Here is a 19,355-nt window from a genome sequence, read left to right as displayed (position 1 = left end):
GGGGTCAAGCGGGCCGAAACCCGCAGGCCACCCCCTCACCACGAGGCCCTGAGACTTCTGCGTTTGACCCCTACGCGCGGCCCGTCGGGACGCGCCCGCCGTCAAGCCACGAGGGCCAGCCGTCGGGTCGCGGAGCCCGCCGTGCCACGCGCGCCAAGGGGCGGGCCGAAACCAGCGGGGGGTTTCGGGCACCCAACTCGCCTCCCTCCCACGGAGGGAGGAGGGGGGTTTAATGTGAACATTACTGTGCAATCACATATTTAGAGTTTTTACTCAATTCAAGTTTAAAAGTTAAAGTTTAATATTTGTTTTCACTGCATGTTACTTCTCCTTAAACAAAGTGTTGTTTTTGATTTATAGATTTTTGCACTTTATTTTATTGTATTTCAATTTAATTATATTTTAAAAATATTTCAGTTGAGTGGATGATAGAAAATTGCTATTATTGTTTTTTTCTTTGAAGTAAATTTAGCCCACTTTTGCTAAAATAGAAAATATAGGCTACTGATGGTGCCTTGAATACCGGTTTCTTTCATTTAATGTTCATGTTATGGGGATTTTTATATAAAGGAAATTTGTCTTTTGTGTCTGTTGAAAATTAAAGATTACTGACAGAGCCATAAGATAATATTGCTTTATTTATCTGATCATATTGGAATATATTTGTTAGGTTTTCAGTAGGTTCAATTAGGTTCACTAGACTATATGCGTCATTTAAAAATTTTTCAATGAACATTCGAACAGTCCGGCCCTCGGCTTGTAGCTAAATTTTTTATTTGGCCCTCCGTCCATTTGACTTTGACACCCCTGTTCTAAAGGAAAATGATAGAGGGATGAAGATGCCAAATTGCGCAATACACGCCTAAAATCACTACTGTTTACTTTGGGGGGAATTGTAGCTGTAGACACACTTTAGTACTAGTGATACTTTAGTACTAGTGATACTTTAGTACTAGTGATACTTGAGTTAAGAGCACAGTTTGAAAATGAGACATTGTTAGACGCTTTTGTTGAGTGTCGTTTACACCTTCAGTATTTTCATGTTTCAATTGTGAATTACTTTTTATTGTAACAGTAATTCTGAATAATTCATTTATTTTATTATTTTACTTGTTTCCTTTTGTTATGGTTTGAAACACCATTTTGTATGATTTCTCTCCACTTTTTTCTGGTTGATCTATACTATATTGTTATTCATGCCACTTCCCTTAATATATTTTAGAGTTTGATATAAATACATGCCTAGTATTGTTTATGTTATATTTGATTTGATATACACTACTTTGTACATTTTAGCAGACCCTGCATGTATATTTTTATAAAGTATCGCCAATAGCAGCCTGAATGGTCGTAAGGCACTGGCGGAGTCTTTGACCTGATCACTGACCGCATCACAACACGTGATCACTGACCGCGTCACCACACGTGCTGCCTTGCAGGTAACCATCCGCGGAAGTAGAGGCGGAGGCGCTGTCAAAATAAAGTGCGCAATTAACGCGATCTTTTGTTGTGATTAATCGCACGCGTTAACAGACTAACTTTGACAGAAGTATTATTACATGTCTTTTTCCTCGATTTTTGCAGTATTGCAACTTTATTAGAACTAAGCAGCTGTCTTCAAACATATTAGGGATGTAACGAAAAATGGTACACTGCGGCAGTACGACTTTTAATGATTAATATTGTTGATTTGAAGTATTCTACATTTATGATGATTAAAAACACTTTGATTGAAACTCACAGAGCGGCGATTCACAGCTAGCTCGTTAGCTAGCTTCAATGCTAACACACGAGGGCGTTAGCGTCTTTCCTCGTCAGGAAATGACCAACTAACAACATAAATGAACATAAAATCATTGCTGCCTGACAAACTAAACCGTTCAAGTGTACATTAAACTATAGAATGTGCTATTTTCCAGCATGACGGATTAATAACCGGACGTGAGCTCGCGTGACGTCACACAAACAGGAAGTGACGCACCGGAATCTCGTTCATCATGAAATAAAATCCCCACTACAAAAAAACTAAAACTAAAAATCTCCACTACAATCTTTCATAATTACAAATGAAGACATTTAAACATCTTAAGAAGCCACAACACTATGTGAAATTCTTCTGCCCAATTTATTTTAAGTAACCTCAATCAATCAATCAAACCTGGCTCAAATATTTTAGTGTGAAAGTACGTTGAGGATATTCCCCAATACCGCGATATGACATTTTTATATCGCGGCGCCCCTAAAATATTTGCTTCTTGTGTTTGTGTATATTGATAAATAAAATAATGTGTTTCTTGTCCTAATAGAATGTAGTGTTTGTGTAAATTGATGAATAAAATCATGTTTCTTGTCCTAATAAAATGTAATGTTTGTGTATATTAATTAATACAATAATTTGCTTCTTGTCCTAATAGAATGTAGTGTTTGTGTATATTGATGAATAAAATGTGTTTCTTGTCCTAATAGAATGTAGTATGTGTAAATTGATGAATAAAATCATGTTTCTTGTCCTAATAAAATGTAATGTTTGTGTATATTAATTAATACAATAACTTGCTTCTTGTCCTAATAAAATGTAATGTTTGTGTATTTTGATGAATAAAATCATTTGCTTCTTGTGTTTGTGTATTTTGATGAATAAAATAATTTGCTTCTTGTGTTTGTGTATATTGATGAATACCATAATTTGTTTCTTGTCCTAATAAAATGTAATGTTTGTGTATTTTGATGAATAAAATAATTTGCTTCTTGTGTTTGTGTATTTTGATGAATACAATCATTTGTTGATTGTGTTTGTGTATTTTGATGAATAAAATAATTTGCTTCTTGTGTTTGTGTATTTTGATGAATACAATCATTTGTTGATTGTGTTTGTGTATATTGATGAATACAATCATTTGTTGATTGTGTTTGTGTATTTTGATGAATACTATCATTTGTTGATTGTGTTTGTGTATTTTGATGAATACAATCATTTGTTGATTGTGTTTGTGTATTTTGATGAATAAAATAATTTGATTGTGTTTGTGTATTTTGATGAATAAAATAATTTGCTTGTGTTTGTGTATTTTGATGAATAAAATAATTTGCTTTTGTTTGTGTATTTTGATGAATACAATCATTTGTTGATTGTGTTTGTGTATTTTGATGAATAAAATAATTTGCTTCTTGTGTTTGTGTATTTTGATGAATACAATCATTTGTTGATTGTGTTTGTGTATTTTGATGAATACAATCATTTGTTGATTGTTTGTGTATTTTGATGAATAAAATAATTTGATTGTGTTTGTGTATTTTGATGAATAAAATAATTTGCTTGTGTTTGTGTATTTTGATGAATAAAATAATTTGCTTCTTGTGTTTGTGTATTTTGATGAATAAAATAATTTGCTTCTTGTGTTTGTGTATTTTGATGAATACAATCATTTGTTGATTGTGTTTGTGTATTTTGATGAATACAATCATTTGTTGATTGTGTTTGTGTATTTTGATGAATAAAATAATTTGCTTGTGTTTGTGTATTTTGATGAATACAATCATTTGATTGTTTGTGTATTTTGATGAATAAAATAATTTGCTTCTTGTGTTTGTGTATTTTGATGAATACAATCATTTGTTGATTGTGTTTGTGTATTTTGATGAATAAAAAGATTTGTTTCTTGTGTTTGTGTATATTTATGAATACCATAATTTGTTTCTTGTCCTAATAAAATGTAATGTTTGTGTAATTTGATGACTAAAATAATTTGCTTCTTGTGTTTGTGTATTTTGATGAATAAAAAGCTTTGTTGATTGTGTTTGTGTATATTGATGAATACAAACTGCAAACAAGACTGAGGCGGTGCTTTGGTTTCCTAGGCGAATATCATGATTCACTTTTATTAAAAGCATCATAGCTACAATTCATCATACATGATGTCTCCAAAAACAAAAACAAAAAGACACACCCAAAAAAAGAAAAGGAAAACAAAAATGAAATAAGAAAAAAAACAAAACATTTACATTATAAGTCTGTAAACTTCAAGGCTAGATAAGAATTTTGAGGTAATGCTCTTCAGCTTGCTGGCTAAAAGTAACAAAAAGTCCATTTTTCTCTCCAAGAAAAGTAGCTAAGTAATAAAGGTACCTGATTATTTGAACACCAGTGCATCAACAGGAACAAAGTGAGACAAAATTGATTGCAGTACTTATCAGTTACAGTTTGAGTTCTTTAATACGACACTTGTGGTTAATTCATACAGTCTGCGTGTGTGTGTGTGTGTGTGTGTGTGTGTGTGTGTGTGTGTGTGTTGGAACATTCAAAAGCTGCCATAGTTATTGCTGTGTCAGCATGACACACACTGGGCTGGCGGTGGTAGTGAATGCTATTAAGATGGACAAGTTGAAGGAGGCTGCTGCATGTTTGTCAAGCACCACGCTCGCTTGTCAACTACTTCAAAATAAACAAGACAAAAAAAGAAAAGAGAAGCTGAACTTCATTTACTTTGAAGCACGTTGTGTTTCAGTCCTGGTCTGGCAGGTCTGGTGTCAGTGTGGGACTAAAGTCTTCAAGCGTGTTGGAAAGTAGCAGGACGTGACGGAACGTAGAACTGGACCACCTGGAACAGGGTCTCTGTGAGGATCCAAGACCAGCAGTGGAAAGACTGGAATTCAAACAGTGTGTGACTGGGTAACAGTACGAGGGCAGCGTGTGTGTGTGTGTGTGTGTGTGTGTGTGTGTGTGTGTGTGTGTGTGAAGAAGAATAGGCTACATGAGCTCGCCCACACTGGCCTTCCTCCTAGAAGAGAAGCACTACTGGAAGATGAAAACTGGCCGACAGTCTTTGATTTTCCCTGACTAGACTAAAGACTTAACTTAATGCTGCCTCTCAGGTAACACACCTGGCCCCAAAAGAAAGAACAAAGGCTAGATGAGTAAAGGTGGCAGGGGTCAGGGGTCAGGGGTCACTTTAGTCTTGGTGTGGAGATGCCCCCGCCTCCTCCACAAGAGATTCTTGGCTCCTGGTCTCTGTTGCAGCTGCTCTCTCCTCGGTTAGGTCTCCCTCTGCCCCCCGCGCCTCCTCCTCCTCCTCCTCTTCCTCCTCCTCCTCCTCCTCTTCTTGTGCCGCCACTTGCTGCCCCGCTGTGTCGTCGTCATCGTCTCTGGGGGGGTTGGCGACCAGGGTGTTGCCCCCCAGTACTCCTATGGCGCTCTGGAGGTCGGCCAGGGTGGAGGTGTTGGGGAATCCGGGCAGGCCGAGTCCGCCCAGGCCCGGAGGTAAGAACATGGAGGGGTAGAGGAGGCCGGGCGCCATGGTGGAGAGGAGGAAAGGGTTGAACGCCAGAGAATTGGCGGACATGCCGGCGGCGGCCAGCAAGGCGGCGGCGTCACTGTTGATGGCCGCAGGATCACTATCTGGCATGTTGCTTTGGGATTTCTCCGCTTCCTCGCCCTCCTTCTGGGTTTTCTTCTTCTTTGTAATATTTTTGCCCTCATCGCCTTCGTCTGCCTCCTCCTCCTCCTCATCATCACCTCCATCTTTGTCCTCTCCCTTCCTCTTCGCTGCACTGCTGTCTTCCGCCTCGCCGTCAGCGGTGCCGTTGGTGTTGGCGGAGGCGGAGGCGGAGGCGGAGACGGAGGGGGAGTTGGAGGCCAAGTTGCTCTGGAACAGGCCGCCCAGGCCAAACATGTTGGGGAGAGCCCCCATGGCGGGCAGCATGAGGGGCAGCATGGAGGCGGCCTGCTTGGGGTCAGTGGGTGCAGGGAAGGCCATGAGGCCGGCAGCTAACTGGAGAGACTGCAGGCTCAGGTCCATACCTCCAAACAGACTGTTCAGCAGCAGAGGGTTGATGCCTCCTGCACCACAGAGACAAGACACCATCACACACTGATGACCACTTCAAGCAACAGGAGACAAGACAAGATGACCACTTCAAGCAACAGGAGACAAGACAACACAAGACAAGATGACCACTTCAAGCAACAGGAGACAAGACAAGATGACCACTTCAAGCAACAGGAGACAAGACAACACAAGACAAGATGACCACTTCAAGCAACAGGAGACAAGACAAGACAAGATGACCACTTCAAGCAACAGGAGACAAGACAAGATGACCACTTCAAGCAACAGGAGACAAGACAAGACAAGGTGACCACTTCAAGCAACAGGAGACAAGACAAGATGACCACTTCAAGCAACAGGAGACAAGACAAGACAAGATGACCACTTCAAGCAACAGGAGACAAGACAAGATGACCACTTCAAGCAACAGGAGACAAGACAAGACAAGGTGACCACTTCAAGCAACAGGAGACAAGACAAGATGACCACTTCAAGCAACAGGAGACAAGACAAGACAAGATGACCACTTCAAGCAACAGGAGACAAGACAAGACAAGGTGACCACTTCAAGCAACAGGAGACAAGACAAGATGACCACTTCAAGCAACAGGAGACAAGACAAGATGACCACTTCAAGCAACACGAGACAAGACAAGACAAGGTGACCACTTCAAGCAACAGGAGACAAGACAAGACAAGGTGACCACTTCAAGCAACAGGAGACAAGACAAGACAAGATGACCACTTAAAGCAACAGGAGACAAGACAAGACAAGGTGACCACTTCAAGCAACAGGAGACAAGACAAGACAAGATGACCACTTCAAGCAACAGGAGACAAGACAAGACAAGATGACCACTTCAAGCAACAGGAGACAAGACAAGATGACCACTTCAAGCAACAGGAGACAAGACAAGATGACCACTTCAAGCAACAGGAGACAAGACAAGATGACCACTTCAAGCAACAGGAGACAAGACAAGACAAGATGACCACTTAAAGCAACAGGAGACAAGACAAGACAAGATGACCACTTAAAGCAACAGGAGACAAGACAAGACAAGGTGACCACTTCAAGCAACAGGAGACAAGACAAGATGACCACTTCAAGCAACAGGAGACAAGACAAGATGACCACTTCAAGCAACAGGAGACAAGACAAGATGACCACTTCAAGCAACAGGAGACAAGACAAGACAAGGTGACCACTTCAAGCAACAGGAGACAAGACAAGACAAGGTGACCACTTCAAGCAACAGGAGACAAGACAAGACAAGATGACCACTTAAAGCAACAGGAGACAAGACAAGACAAGGTGACCACTTCAAGCAACAGGAGACAAGACAAGACAAGATGACCACTTCAAGCAACAGGAGACAAGACAAGACAAGATGACCACTTCAAGCAACAGGAGACAAGACAAGATGACCACTTCAAGCAACAGGAGACAAGACAAGATGACCACTTCAAGCAACAGGAGACAAGACAAGATGACCACTTCAAGCAACAGGAGACAAGACAAGACAAGATGACCACTTCAAGCAACAGGAGACAAGACAAGATGACCACTTCAAGCAACAGGAGACAAGACAAGACAAGATGACCACTTCAAGCAACAGGAGACAAGACAAGATGACCACTTCAAGCAACAGGAGACAAGACAAGATGACCACTTCAAGCAACAGGAGACAAGACAAGATGACCACTTCAAGCAACAGGAGACAAGACAAGACAAGATGACCACTTCAAGCAACAGGAGACAAGACAAGACGACCACTTCAAGCAACAGGAGACAAGACAAGACAAGATGACCACTTCAAGCAACAGGAGACAAGACAAGACAAGATGACCACTTCAAGCAACAGGAGACAAGACAAGACAAGATGACCACTTCAAGCAACAGGAGACGAGACAAGACAAGATGACCACTTCAAGCAACAGGAGACAAGACAAGACAAGATGACCACTTCAAGCAACAGGAGACAAGACAAGACAAGATGACCACTTCAAGCAACAGGAGACAAGACAAGACAAGATGACCACTTCAAGCAACAGGAGACGAGACAAGACAAGATGACCACTTCAAGCAACAGGAGACAAGACAAGACAAGATGACCACTTCAAGCAACAGGAGACAAGACAAGACAAGGTGACCACTTCAAGCAACAGGAGACAAGACAAGATGACCACTTCAAGCAACAGGAGACAAGACAAGATGACCACTTCAAGCAACAGGAGACAAGACAAGACAAGATGACCACTTCAAGCAACAGGAGACAAGACAAGATGACCACTTCAAGCAACAGGAGACAAGACAAGACAAGATGACCACTTCAAGCAACAGGAGACAAGACAAGACAAGATGACCACTTCAAGCAACAGGAGACAAGACAAGACAAGATGACCACTTCAAGCAACAGGAGACGAGACAAGATGACCACTTCAAGCAACAGGAGACAAGACAAGATGACCACTTCAAGCAACAGGAGACAAGACAAGACAAGATGACCACTTCAAGCAACAGGAGACAAGACAAGACAAGATGACCACTTCAAGCAACAGGAGACAAGACAAGACAAGATGACCACTTCAAGCAACAGGAGACAAGACAAGACAAGATGACCACTTCAAGCAACAGGAGACGAGACAAGACAAGATGACCACTTCAAGCAACAGGAGACAAGACAAGACAAGATGACCACTTCAAGCAACAGGAGACAAGACAAGACAAGGTGACCACTTCAAGCAACAGGAGACAAGACAAGATGACCACTTCAAGCAACAGGAGACAAGACAAGATGACCACTTCAAGCAACAGGAGACAAGACAAGATGACCACTTCAAGCAACAGGAGACAAGACAAGACAAGATGACCACTTCAAGCAACAGGAGACAAGACAAGATGACCACTTCAAGCAACAGGAGACAAGACAAGACAAGATGACCACTTCAAGCAACAGGAGACAAGACAAGACAAGATGACCACTTCAAGCAACAGGAGACGAGACAAGACAAGATGACCACTTCAAGCCAACTTACCTGCAGAGGACACAGCAGTGACCTGGGCAGCCTGAGCCGCAGCCACCTGGGCCGCCGCCGCCTTGGCGATCTCAGATTTGGGTCGCCGTCCGCGGCGTCGCACCCCCTCCTCCCTGACCACGGGGCCTGTCAGTAACCGGTCAAACATGGCCTCTGGCAGGAAGCCCTGCAGACATGTGATGTGTCAATCACACTTTGACTCGCACTATTTATTCATTTGGATTCATCACACTTTTGAATTTCAATTAATGTTAATCACGTTCCAATTTCAATTCATCAGGATTATTCACACTTTTTAAAATAGGATTACAGTCACTTTTGAATTTGGATTAATCACATTTTAATTGGGTTTAATTAATTAATCACACAATGTTGATAAAACATGAAGCTGGATTAATCAAGACTAATCCGAATTTTGAATTTGGTTTAATCACACTTTTCATTTTGGATTCATCACTTTTGTATTTGGATGAATCACACTTTTTAATTAGGATTATTCTTGATTAATCACACTTTTGAATTTGGATTAATCACACAACAGAATTTGCATTAGTCATGGTTTGAATCACGTTTGAATTAATCAGGATTATTCACACTTTTGAAATTGATTAATCACATTTAAACTGGGAATAATTTTGATTAATCAGAATTTGGATGAATCACTTTTGTATTTGGATAAATCATGAGTAATCATACTTTTGAATGTGGATTAATCATGATGATTCACACTTTTGAAGTTAGATTAATCACACCTTGGAATTGGGATAAACCTTGATTATACTTCAGAATCTTGATTAATCACACTTGAATTTGGATTTATATTGATTAATCACACTTTTAATGTTGGATCAAATATGATTCATTACTCTTTTGAATTTTGTATTAATCACACTTTTAAATTTGGATTAATCTTGATTCACCACACTTATGTATTTTGATTAATCACACTTTTGAATTTGGATTAAACATGACTAATCACTTTTGAATTTGGACTAATATAATTATAATTGTACACTTAGAATAATCATGATTAATCACAGGTTATTACTGGTTTGAATCATTTAAATTCACTTTAAAGGCCTACTGAAATTACATTTTTTTATTTAAACGGGGATAGCAGATCCATTCTATGTGTCATACTTGATCATTTTGCGATATTGCCATATTTTTGCTGAAAGGATTTAGTATAGAACAACGTCGATAAAGTTCGCAACTTTTGGTCTCTGATAAAAAAAAAAACCTTGCCCCTACCGGAAGTAGCGTGACGTTGTCAGTTGTTCACTCCCTCATATTTTCCTATTGTTTTCAACGCAGCTAGAACTATTCGGACCATTACCCCATTAATTTGAGCGAGGATGAAAGATTTGTGGATGAGGAACGTTAGAGTGACGGACTACAATGCAGTGAAATACATATTTTTTTTCGCTCTGACTGTAACTTAGGTACAAGCTGGCTCATTGGATTCCACACTCTCTCCTTTTTCTATTGTGGATCACAGATTTGTATTTTAAACCACCTGGGATACTATATCCTCTTGAAAATGAGTCGAGAACGCGAAATGGACATTCACAGTGACTTTTATCTCCACGACAATACATTGACGAAGCTCTTTAGCATGAGCTAACGTGATAGCATCTGTCTCAAATGCAGATAGAAACAAAATAAATAACAGAAGATCAACAATACTATTAAACCATGTACATGTAAATACACGATTAATAGATCTCAGCCTGGCAAAGCTTAACAATGCTGTTGCTAACAACGCTAAGGCTGACTTAGCAACCGGACCTCACAGAGCTTCAGCTATGATAAAAACATTAGCGCTCCACCTACGCCAGCCAGCCCTCATCTGCCCAGCACATCAACACCCGTGCTCACCTGCGTTCCAGCGATCGACGGCGCGACGAAGGACTTCACCCGATCGTCCGTGCGGCTAGCGCGTCTGCTATCCAAGTGAGTAATCCTTGTTGTGTTGCTACAGCCAGCCGCTAATACACCGATCCCACCTACAACGTTCTTCTTTGCAGCCTCCATTGTTCATTAAACAAATTGCAAAAGATGTCCAGAATACTGTGGAATTATGAAATGAAAACAGAGCTTTTTTGTATTGTATTCAATGGGGAAGGCATACCTCTGTTCCCCGGGCTACGTCACGCGCATACGTCATCCGCCGAAGGCTTTTTCAACCGGAAGTGTCACTTTATAAGTTAACCCGGCCGTATTGGCATGTGTTGCAATGTTAAGATTTCATCATTGATATATAAACTATCAGACTGCGTGGTCGCTAGTAGTGGCTTTCAGTAGGCCTTTAAAACCCTGAGCCCGATATCAGAATGTCATATAATGTTCAGACTGCCATAGATGAAATGTAAAAGTCTTTTTAAAGATCGTCATGGTGATGGTTTTTAAGGTGATGGTTTGAGCAACAGGCTTGTGTAGTTAGTCACATGCAGTTAGCGCTCAGTATTCACTTCTACACAGTTCGGTCAATATATGCGACAAGTAGAAATATTTTATTTCAATTTTGTTCTGGTAAAATCTCATTTAATAAACGTTTGTACAAGCTGGCTAACTAAGCTAACTTTCTTTATCCTGTCAATGAGGTAGTCCATTGTAGGTTAGCATTAAGCTAGCAGCATTAAAGCCAACCTTCATCCTGTATAATTGTGTTGCTTTTAATCAGTTTAAAGCAAACTATTATTCATTTAGCGAGCAACCTTTGTGCACTAATGTTCTTTCATTGTGGGAATTATACATTTGACTGTGAAGATCTTTGGCACATTAAATTGCAACATTCAGGGAGTGCAGAATAAGCGTAATAAACTAATAAAAGTGAGGCCTGTGTTACGTGGAGTCAGAAAATAAGCAGCAAAACAATATAAGAAAAATATATATGTTAATACCAATTACAGAATAGTTTTTAAATATATGTATGACTTTAAAAATATGCATGATGTTGACATAATGTGTGATTAATCTCATGAAATGTTTGGGCTACTAACCGACTGTTTGACAATATCTGTCCAGTCTGGTGCAATGGAGAATTCCGGGTTCTCCAGTAACCATCTGGGAAGTTCCTTCATGGGCGGGGCCATGGCTCCACCCATCTAGAAGAAGAAAGCATGCAATCAGTTTGAGAAGGAATGACTGAAGAAGAAGAAGAAGAAGAAGAAGGTAAAGTAGAGAGGTGTTCTTACCTTGCGTCCGTTACGTCGGTTGACCACAGGCACTCTCTCATCTCCGGTCAAGGTGTTGATGTCGATTTTGTTGGGGTTTCGACAGCGATGACGTTTTTGCTTAGGCTTTGAGAACTGAGACAGCAGTAACTCTTCGTTCTTCTACAGAAGATGAGATGATTAGAAGAGACATAAAAGACGGGAGGAGGTGAGAGTAGACTCACTGGTGTAAAAGCAGACATGTCCATGGTGTAGGTGGGGTGCTGCCTCAGCCACTCCCCCAGTTCTTTGTTGGACACGCTAGCCTCTTCCTCCTCCACGCTGCCGGATGCAAGAGATCTTCCACTGGGACTCTGCTCCGAGACTGGGAGACTGGGTCTTTGGGCACGAGCGGCATCCGGGACCCCTTCCACAGCTGACACCTTGGCCCCGTCACCCTCATCCTGGACATCCAAACAGTATTTCATTCAAATGTCTATCCTGAATCATCCGGGACCCCTTCCACAGCTGACACCCTCATCCTGGACATCCAAACAGTATTTCATTCAAATGTCTATCCTGAATCATCCGGGACCCCTTCCACAGCTGACACCCTCATCCTGGACATCCAAACAGTATTTCATTCAAATGTCTATCCTGAATCAATAACTGCTTGTCTTCCAATTTCCTTTGGATAAATTCTAACAAAACGTAAACTCTGATCATCGCTCCAGATAAAAAGATTCCCCTAATCAAGAACTCCTTGGTGTTAAAAGCAGATCAGTCCAAGTCTTAGGAGGGTCACTGTCATCAACTGACCAAAAACTGTTCCTATCAGCTGAGAAATGTCTGTAAAGTGAGAAATGTGTAGTGAAAATGTGACATGGATCATGACATCTTGCATTGACTATTGTCATTCACTTTTCACTTTCACAACTCCAAAGAGACTTGGGACTGAACCCAATGCGGCTGCCAGACTTCTGAGCGGTGCACCCAGAACAGCCCACACTATCAAGTCTTCATTGGCTTCCAGTCCAATTCTGCATAGAGTTGAAGATTTTAGTCCTGACTTTCCGTGCCTCGCATGGTGGGCCTTCAGTATATCGCTGGTTTGTTGTGTCCCTACACTTCAGCCTTCAGTCTTAAGGCCAGGGTCTCCTAGAGGACCCTAACTCCCAGACTCTGGAAACACTTGCACCAGTCCCTCTGTGATCTTGACTGTGTAGACTCTTTGGTTTTCAGAAAAGCTTTTAGTTGATGGACTTAACTTTGTTATCCTTTTACTTGTCCTATGTTTTCTACAGCACTTTATAAATACAACTGACTTCATTTCAACAGAGTGTGTTGGCTTGTAGAACATACCCCTCCAGTTCTTTTACTTGTCCTATGTTTTCTACAGCACTTTATAAATACAACTGACTTCATTTCAACTGAGTGTGTTGGGTTGTAGAACATACCCCTCCAGTTCTTTTACTTGTCCTATGTTTTCTACAGCACTTTATAAATACAACTGACTTCATTTCAACAGAGTGTGTTGGCTTGTAGAACATACCCCTCCAGTTCTTTTACTTGTCCTATGTTTTCTACAGCACTTTATAAATACAACTGACTTCATTTCAACAGAGTGTGTTGGGTTGTAGAACATACCCCTCCAGTTCTTTTACTTGTCCTATGTTTTCTACAGCACTTTATAAATACAACTGACTTCATTTCAACAGAGTGTGTTGGGTTGTAGAACATACCCCTCCAGTTCTTTTACTTGTCCTATGTTTTCTACAGCACTTTATAAATACAACTGACTTCATTTCAACAGAGTGTGTTGGCTTGTAGAACATACCCCTCCAGTTCTTTTACTTGTCCTATGTTTTCTACAGCACTTTATAAATACAACTGACTTCATTTCAACAGAGTGTGTTGGGTTGTAGAACATACCCCTCCAGTTCTTTTACTTGTCCTATGTTTTCTACAGCACTTTATAAATACAACTGACTTCATTTCAACAGAGTGTGTTGGCTTGTAGAACATACCCCTCCAGTTCTTTTACTTGTCCTATGTTCTCTACAGCACTTTATAAATACAACTGACTTCATTTCAACAGAGTGTGTTGGCTTGTAGAACATACCCCTCCAGTTCTTTTGTTGCCCATGAAGAGCAGCTCCAGGCCCTCCACATTTTTCCTGCGTCCTCGCCTCCTTCTCATCATGGGGAGGTCAGCCTCCAGCGCCCCATTGGCTCGGTGTCCTGAGGGCGGGACTTGCTGCAGCAGCTCCATCTGGGCCTTGAAGGAGGGGTTGGTGCCCAGGGCACTGGGGAAGCCGGCCAAGGAGGAGGAGGCCTTGTGTTGCATACCCTGAGAGGAACATCAAGCAGTTTTAGCTCATGCACACCTCTTTGGTGTTGCAAGCGTGATAGGATCCTACCTTGGTGAGATCTATTGCCTGACTCTGGGACTCCATGGTGGCATGGCTCTCTCTCAGCTGAGCCACCATCTCCATCAGGTTACGCCTCTTGGCTGCTCTTTCTGCCTCGATCTCAATCTTCCTCCTTCTCCTCCTCCTCTGGCGAGGCACAGTCAGACCCACACTGTTGTCCTGCAGCACACAATATACTGATGCTGGACTACAATGTCAGGTGCTGGACTACAATATACTGATGCTGGACTACAATGTCAGGTGCTGGACTACAATATACTGATGCTGGACTACAATACACTGATGCTGGACTACAATGTCAGGTGCTGGACTACAATACACTGATGCTGGACTACAATGTCAGGTGCTGGACTACAATGTCAGGTGCTGGACTACAATACACTGATGCTGGACTACAATGTCAGGTGCTGGACTACAATACACTGATGCTGGACTACAATGTCAGGTGCTGGACTACAATACACTGATGCTGGACTACAATGTCAGGTGCTGGACTACAATGTCAGGTGCTGGACTACAATATACTGATGCTGGACTACAATGTCAGGTGCTGGACTACAATATACTGATGCTGGACTACAATGTCAGGTGCTGGACTACAATACACTGATGCTGGACTACAATACACTGATGCTGGACTACAATGTCAGGTGCTGGACTACAATGTCAGATGCTGGACTACAATGTCAGATGCTGGACTACAGTGTCAGATAGTGGACCACAGTGTCAGATAGTGGACCACAGTGTCGGATGCTGGACTACAATGTCAGATGGTGGACTACAGTGTCAGATAGTGGACCACAGTGTCAGATAGTGGACCGCAATGTCGGATGCTGGACTGTAATGTCAGATGCTGGACTACAGTGTCAGATAGTGGACCACAGTGTCAGATAGTGGACCACAGTGTCGGATGCTGGACTACAATGTCAGATGCTGGACTACAATGTCAGATGCTGGACTACAATGTCAGATAGTGGACTACAGTGTCAGATAGTGGACTACAGTGTCAGATAGTGGACTACAATGTCGGATGCTGGACTACAATGTCAGATAGTGGACTACAGTGTCAGATAGTGGACTACAATGTCGGATGCTGGACTACAATGTCAGATGCTGGACTACAATGTCAGATGCTGGACTACAATGTCAGATGCTGGACTACAGTGTCAGATAGTGGACCACAGTGTCAGATAGTGGACCACAGTGTCGGATGCTGGACTACAATGTCAGATGGTGGACTACAGTGTCAGATAGTGGACCACAGTGTCAGATAGTGGACCACAGTGTCAGATAGTGGACCGCAATGTCGGATGCTGGACTGTAATGTCAGATGCTGGACTACAGTGTCAGATAGTGGACCACAGTGTCAGATAGTGGACCACAGTGTCGGATGCTGGACTACAATGTCAGATGCTGGACTACAATGTCAGATGCTGGACTACAATGTCAGATAGTGGACTACAGTGTCAGATAGTGGACTACAGTGTCAGATAGTGGACTACAGTGTCAGATAGTGGACCACAATGTCGGATAGTGGACTACAATGTCAGATGCTGGACTGCAATGGCAGATGCTGAACTACAATGTCAGATAGTGGACTACAGTGTCGGATAGTGGACTACAGTGTCGGATAGTGGACTACAATGTCGGATAATGGACTACAATGTCGGATAGTGGACTACAATGTCGGATAGTGGACTACAATGTCGGATAGTGGACTACAATGTCGGATAGTGGACTACAATGTCAGATGCTGGACTACAATGTCAGATAGTGGACTACAATGTCAGATAGTGGACCACAGTGTCGGATAGTGGACCACAATGTCGGATAGTGGACTACAATGTCAGATGCTGGACTGCAATGTCAGATGCTGGACTACAATGTCAGATAGTGGACTACAGTGTCAGATAGTGGACTACAGTGTCGGATAGTGGACTACAGTGTCGGATAGTGGACTACAATGTCGGATAATGGACTACAATGTCGGATAGTGGACTACAATGTCGGATAGTGGACTACAATGTCAGATGCTGGACTACAATGTCAATGTTTCTACATCATACAATGGAAGCCCTTCATCTCCACATTGGCTGACTGACATCAACATGACAAAGTGAAACCAAAAGTAACTCATATCAAAGTGTAATTTGTTACACCTTGAGTCTGCTTGCTGCTTAGAAAAACGGTGCTACTAATCTGTGGATTTTTCATCACTCCAAGCAACGTTTGTAAGTTTTACAATATAACTAAAACAACTCTTACTTACTCAAGTGTCCCATGTGTGATGTGTGTAGGAGTGTTTTCATGCATATTTGTACCTAGCGTCGTTAGCATTAGCTAATATGATAACACATTTACAAGTGTCTGTGTTAGTATTAACTTACAATGGCATTATTTTTGTATTGTTTGAGTTTCGTAAAAACATCAGCGTGGAGTTATTGAGTCTGTTTAGCTGATTGGAGAGCTAGCTTGCGCAGCTAGTGGGTCCATGACCATGACTTCTGTTTTGTTTGATCAGCAGTTTTACTGCCGGGTTACAGAGTTTGGAAATAATTAAGGTATGTAAACGACCCCCCTGCAAGCCTGAGATGGACAAGCGGTAGACAATGGATGGATGAAATAAACATTTATAAAATCTAAATAACTCATTTGACAACGTATATATCTGCGGCTTATAATCCAGTGCGATTAATATATGGAAAACATTTTGTTTCGTTTTTTTTTTAAATTTAATGGGTGCATCTTATATATAGTCTGAAAAATACAGTAATTAAAATCAATTTAATTAGTGTGGCAAAGTACTGAAGGTTGCCTCAGTGTTTTACGGCTACATAACCAGTGTTGAGAGCACTCGGATTATCTTTGTTGTAAGTAGTAACTTAATGTCTTGTTTGTTCCTCAAAAAGTAACTAGTTAGCCGTTACTATGACCAACCAATTTTTGTTGATGAATGTTCTGTTTATATCCTCACACTTGTGATGGCACTTCTACTCACTCACTGTGGTGAAAGTCTCTGGCTGGTCACTTTAAAACTACTTTTCAGTTAGTCCACGCGGGCTGACCTACTGCAGCAGAGAGGAGCTATCGCCAGCTGCTATGCTAAGCTGCTAACTGAAGTGAACAACATAAACAGATGAGATTAGAGATTAGTACTAAAGTTCAATGTGCAGAGAAACATGCAAGGGGCGAAGGTGAGCCATAGAGGAAGCCCTTGAGAAGATCAAAGGGTCGTAACAAAGGCACCGGTACGGTGGTATTGTCTCAAATATGTAGTGCTTTGTAAATTCTACTATTGACTACCATAGCGACCAGCCCTAGTTTGGAGCAAGATTGTTTTATAAATATGTCCACCATGCTAAGAGTTGATATTTTCAAATAGCCAAAAAGAGGTTGTGAGCGAGTTCCACTGTACATTACATTGCTGTTTGGAATAGTAGACTTATTTGTAAGAGCATGTTCTCACACCAACCTGTGGTCCTTTATCTTCACTCTCACTGTAGAGGGAGTGCATCCCAGTCATGGACAACTCCCCCAAACTCCGTCTCTGTAGCGGACTCTCTGTGGCTGTGGCTGTTGCTGCGGCTGTTGTTGTGGAGCCGTGTCCCGGCAACATGTTGCTAGGGAAGTCAAAGATGTGGCGTCTGTTGACAGGCCACTTGCCTTTCAGGACCGCCTCACAGATGGTGTCCATCCTGTTAATCATCACTCGATCCTGTGGTGTGGACAAAAGTCATGGCTTAAGAAATGATGTATACACATCTACACATTTATAGATACACATTTATATGTATATACATACACATATATATATGTGTGTGTGTATATATATATATTTTTTTTTAATATCTATATATATATATATAGCTATACATCTATATATATACACACATCTATATATGTATATAGATGTGTGTATACACCCATATACAGTATATACACATCTATATATGTATATATATATATGTGCGCACACACACACACACACACACACACACACACACACACACACACACACACACACACACACACACACACACACACACACACACACACACACACACACACACACACACACACACACACACACACACACACACACACACACACACACACACACACACACACACACACACACATTCATACAGGTCTTGCCTACTTTGTGTGGACCCACGTTTGGTTAGTAGGTTGTGAGGGCCCCCCTTTCCACTATAGCTAGAATGATGAAAAAATATATATCTAGCCCTAGATGGGAGTAAAGAGTTGCAACTAGGGATGTCCGATAATGGCTTTTTGCCCATATCCGATATTCCGATATTGTCCAACTCTTTAATTACCGATACCGATATATACAGTCGTGGAATTAACACATTATTATGCCTAATTTGGACAACCAGGTATGGTGAAGATAAGGTACTTTTAAAAAAATTAATAAAATAAGATAAATAAATTAAAAACATTTTCTTGAATAATAAAGAAAGTAAAACAATATAAAAACAGTTACATAGAAACTAGTAATGAATGAAAATGAGTAAAATTAACTGTTAAAGGTTAGTACTATTAGTGGACCAGCATCACGCACAATCATGTGTGCTTACGGACTGTATCCCTTGCAGACTGTATTGATATATATTGATATATCATGTAGGAAGCAGAATATTAATAACAGAAAGAAACAACTCTTTCGTGTGAATGAGTGTAAATGGGGGAAGGAGTTTTTTTTGGGTTGGTGCACGAGTAAGTGTATCTTGTGTTTTCTTATGTTGATTTAATAAAACAAACAAACAAAAAAAAAAAAAAAAAAAAAAAAAAAAAAACGATACCGATAATAAAAAAAACGATACCAATAATTTCCGATATTACATTTTAAAACATTTATCGGACATCCCTAGTTGCAACCTCAC

At 41.1% G+C, this 19,355-nt stretch overlaps 1 protein-coding gene across 1 annotated transcript in view; it reads right to left on the bottom strand.

Annotated features, from left to right (window-relative positions):
- Positions 1 to 3,845: 3,845 nt before the first annotated feature.
- Positions 3,846 to 19,355, bottom strand: part of chd7 (chromodomain helicase DNA binding protein 7) — a 123,710-nt gene continuing 108,200 nt past the window's right edge. The window contains exons 34-41 of the mRNA XM_062070373.1: positions 17,924 to 18,166; positions 14,440 to 14,610; positions 14,142 to 14,369; positions 12,265 to 12,483; positions 12,062 to 12,202; positions 11,867 to 11,971; positions 8,865 to 9,030; positions 3,846 to 5,836 (exon numbers count right to left, since the gene is read on the bottom strand). Coding sequence (XP_061926357.1) covers positions 4,950 to 5,836; positions 8,865 to 9,030; positions 11,867 to 11,971; positions 12,062 to 12,202; positions 12,265 to 12,483; positions 14,142 to 14,369; positions 14,440 to 14,610; positions 17,924 to 18,166 — 2,160 coding nt within the window. The 3' untranslated portion in view covers positions 3,846 to 4,949. The remainder of the gene's footprint in view (positions 5,837 to 8,864; positions 9,031 to 11,866; positions 11,972 to 12,061; positions 12,203 to 12,264; positions 12,484 to 14,141; positions 14,370 to 14,439; positions 14,611 to 17,923; positions 18,167 to 19,355) is intronic.

Source organism: Entelurus aequoreus, linkage group LG14 (assembly GCF_033978785.1).
Source record: "Entelurus aequoreus isolate RoL-2023_Sb linkage group LG14, RoL_Eaeq_v1.1, whole genome shotgun sequence".
In the NCBI taxonomy this organism is placed as follows: domain Eukaryota; kingdom Metazoa; phylum Chordata; class Actinopteri; order Syngnathiformes; family Syngnathidae; genus Entelurus; species Entelurus aequoreus.
Note: the sequence above shows the minus strand (reverse complement) of the source record. Positions and strands in the feature narration are given on the sequence as shown.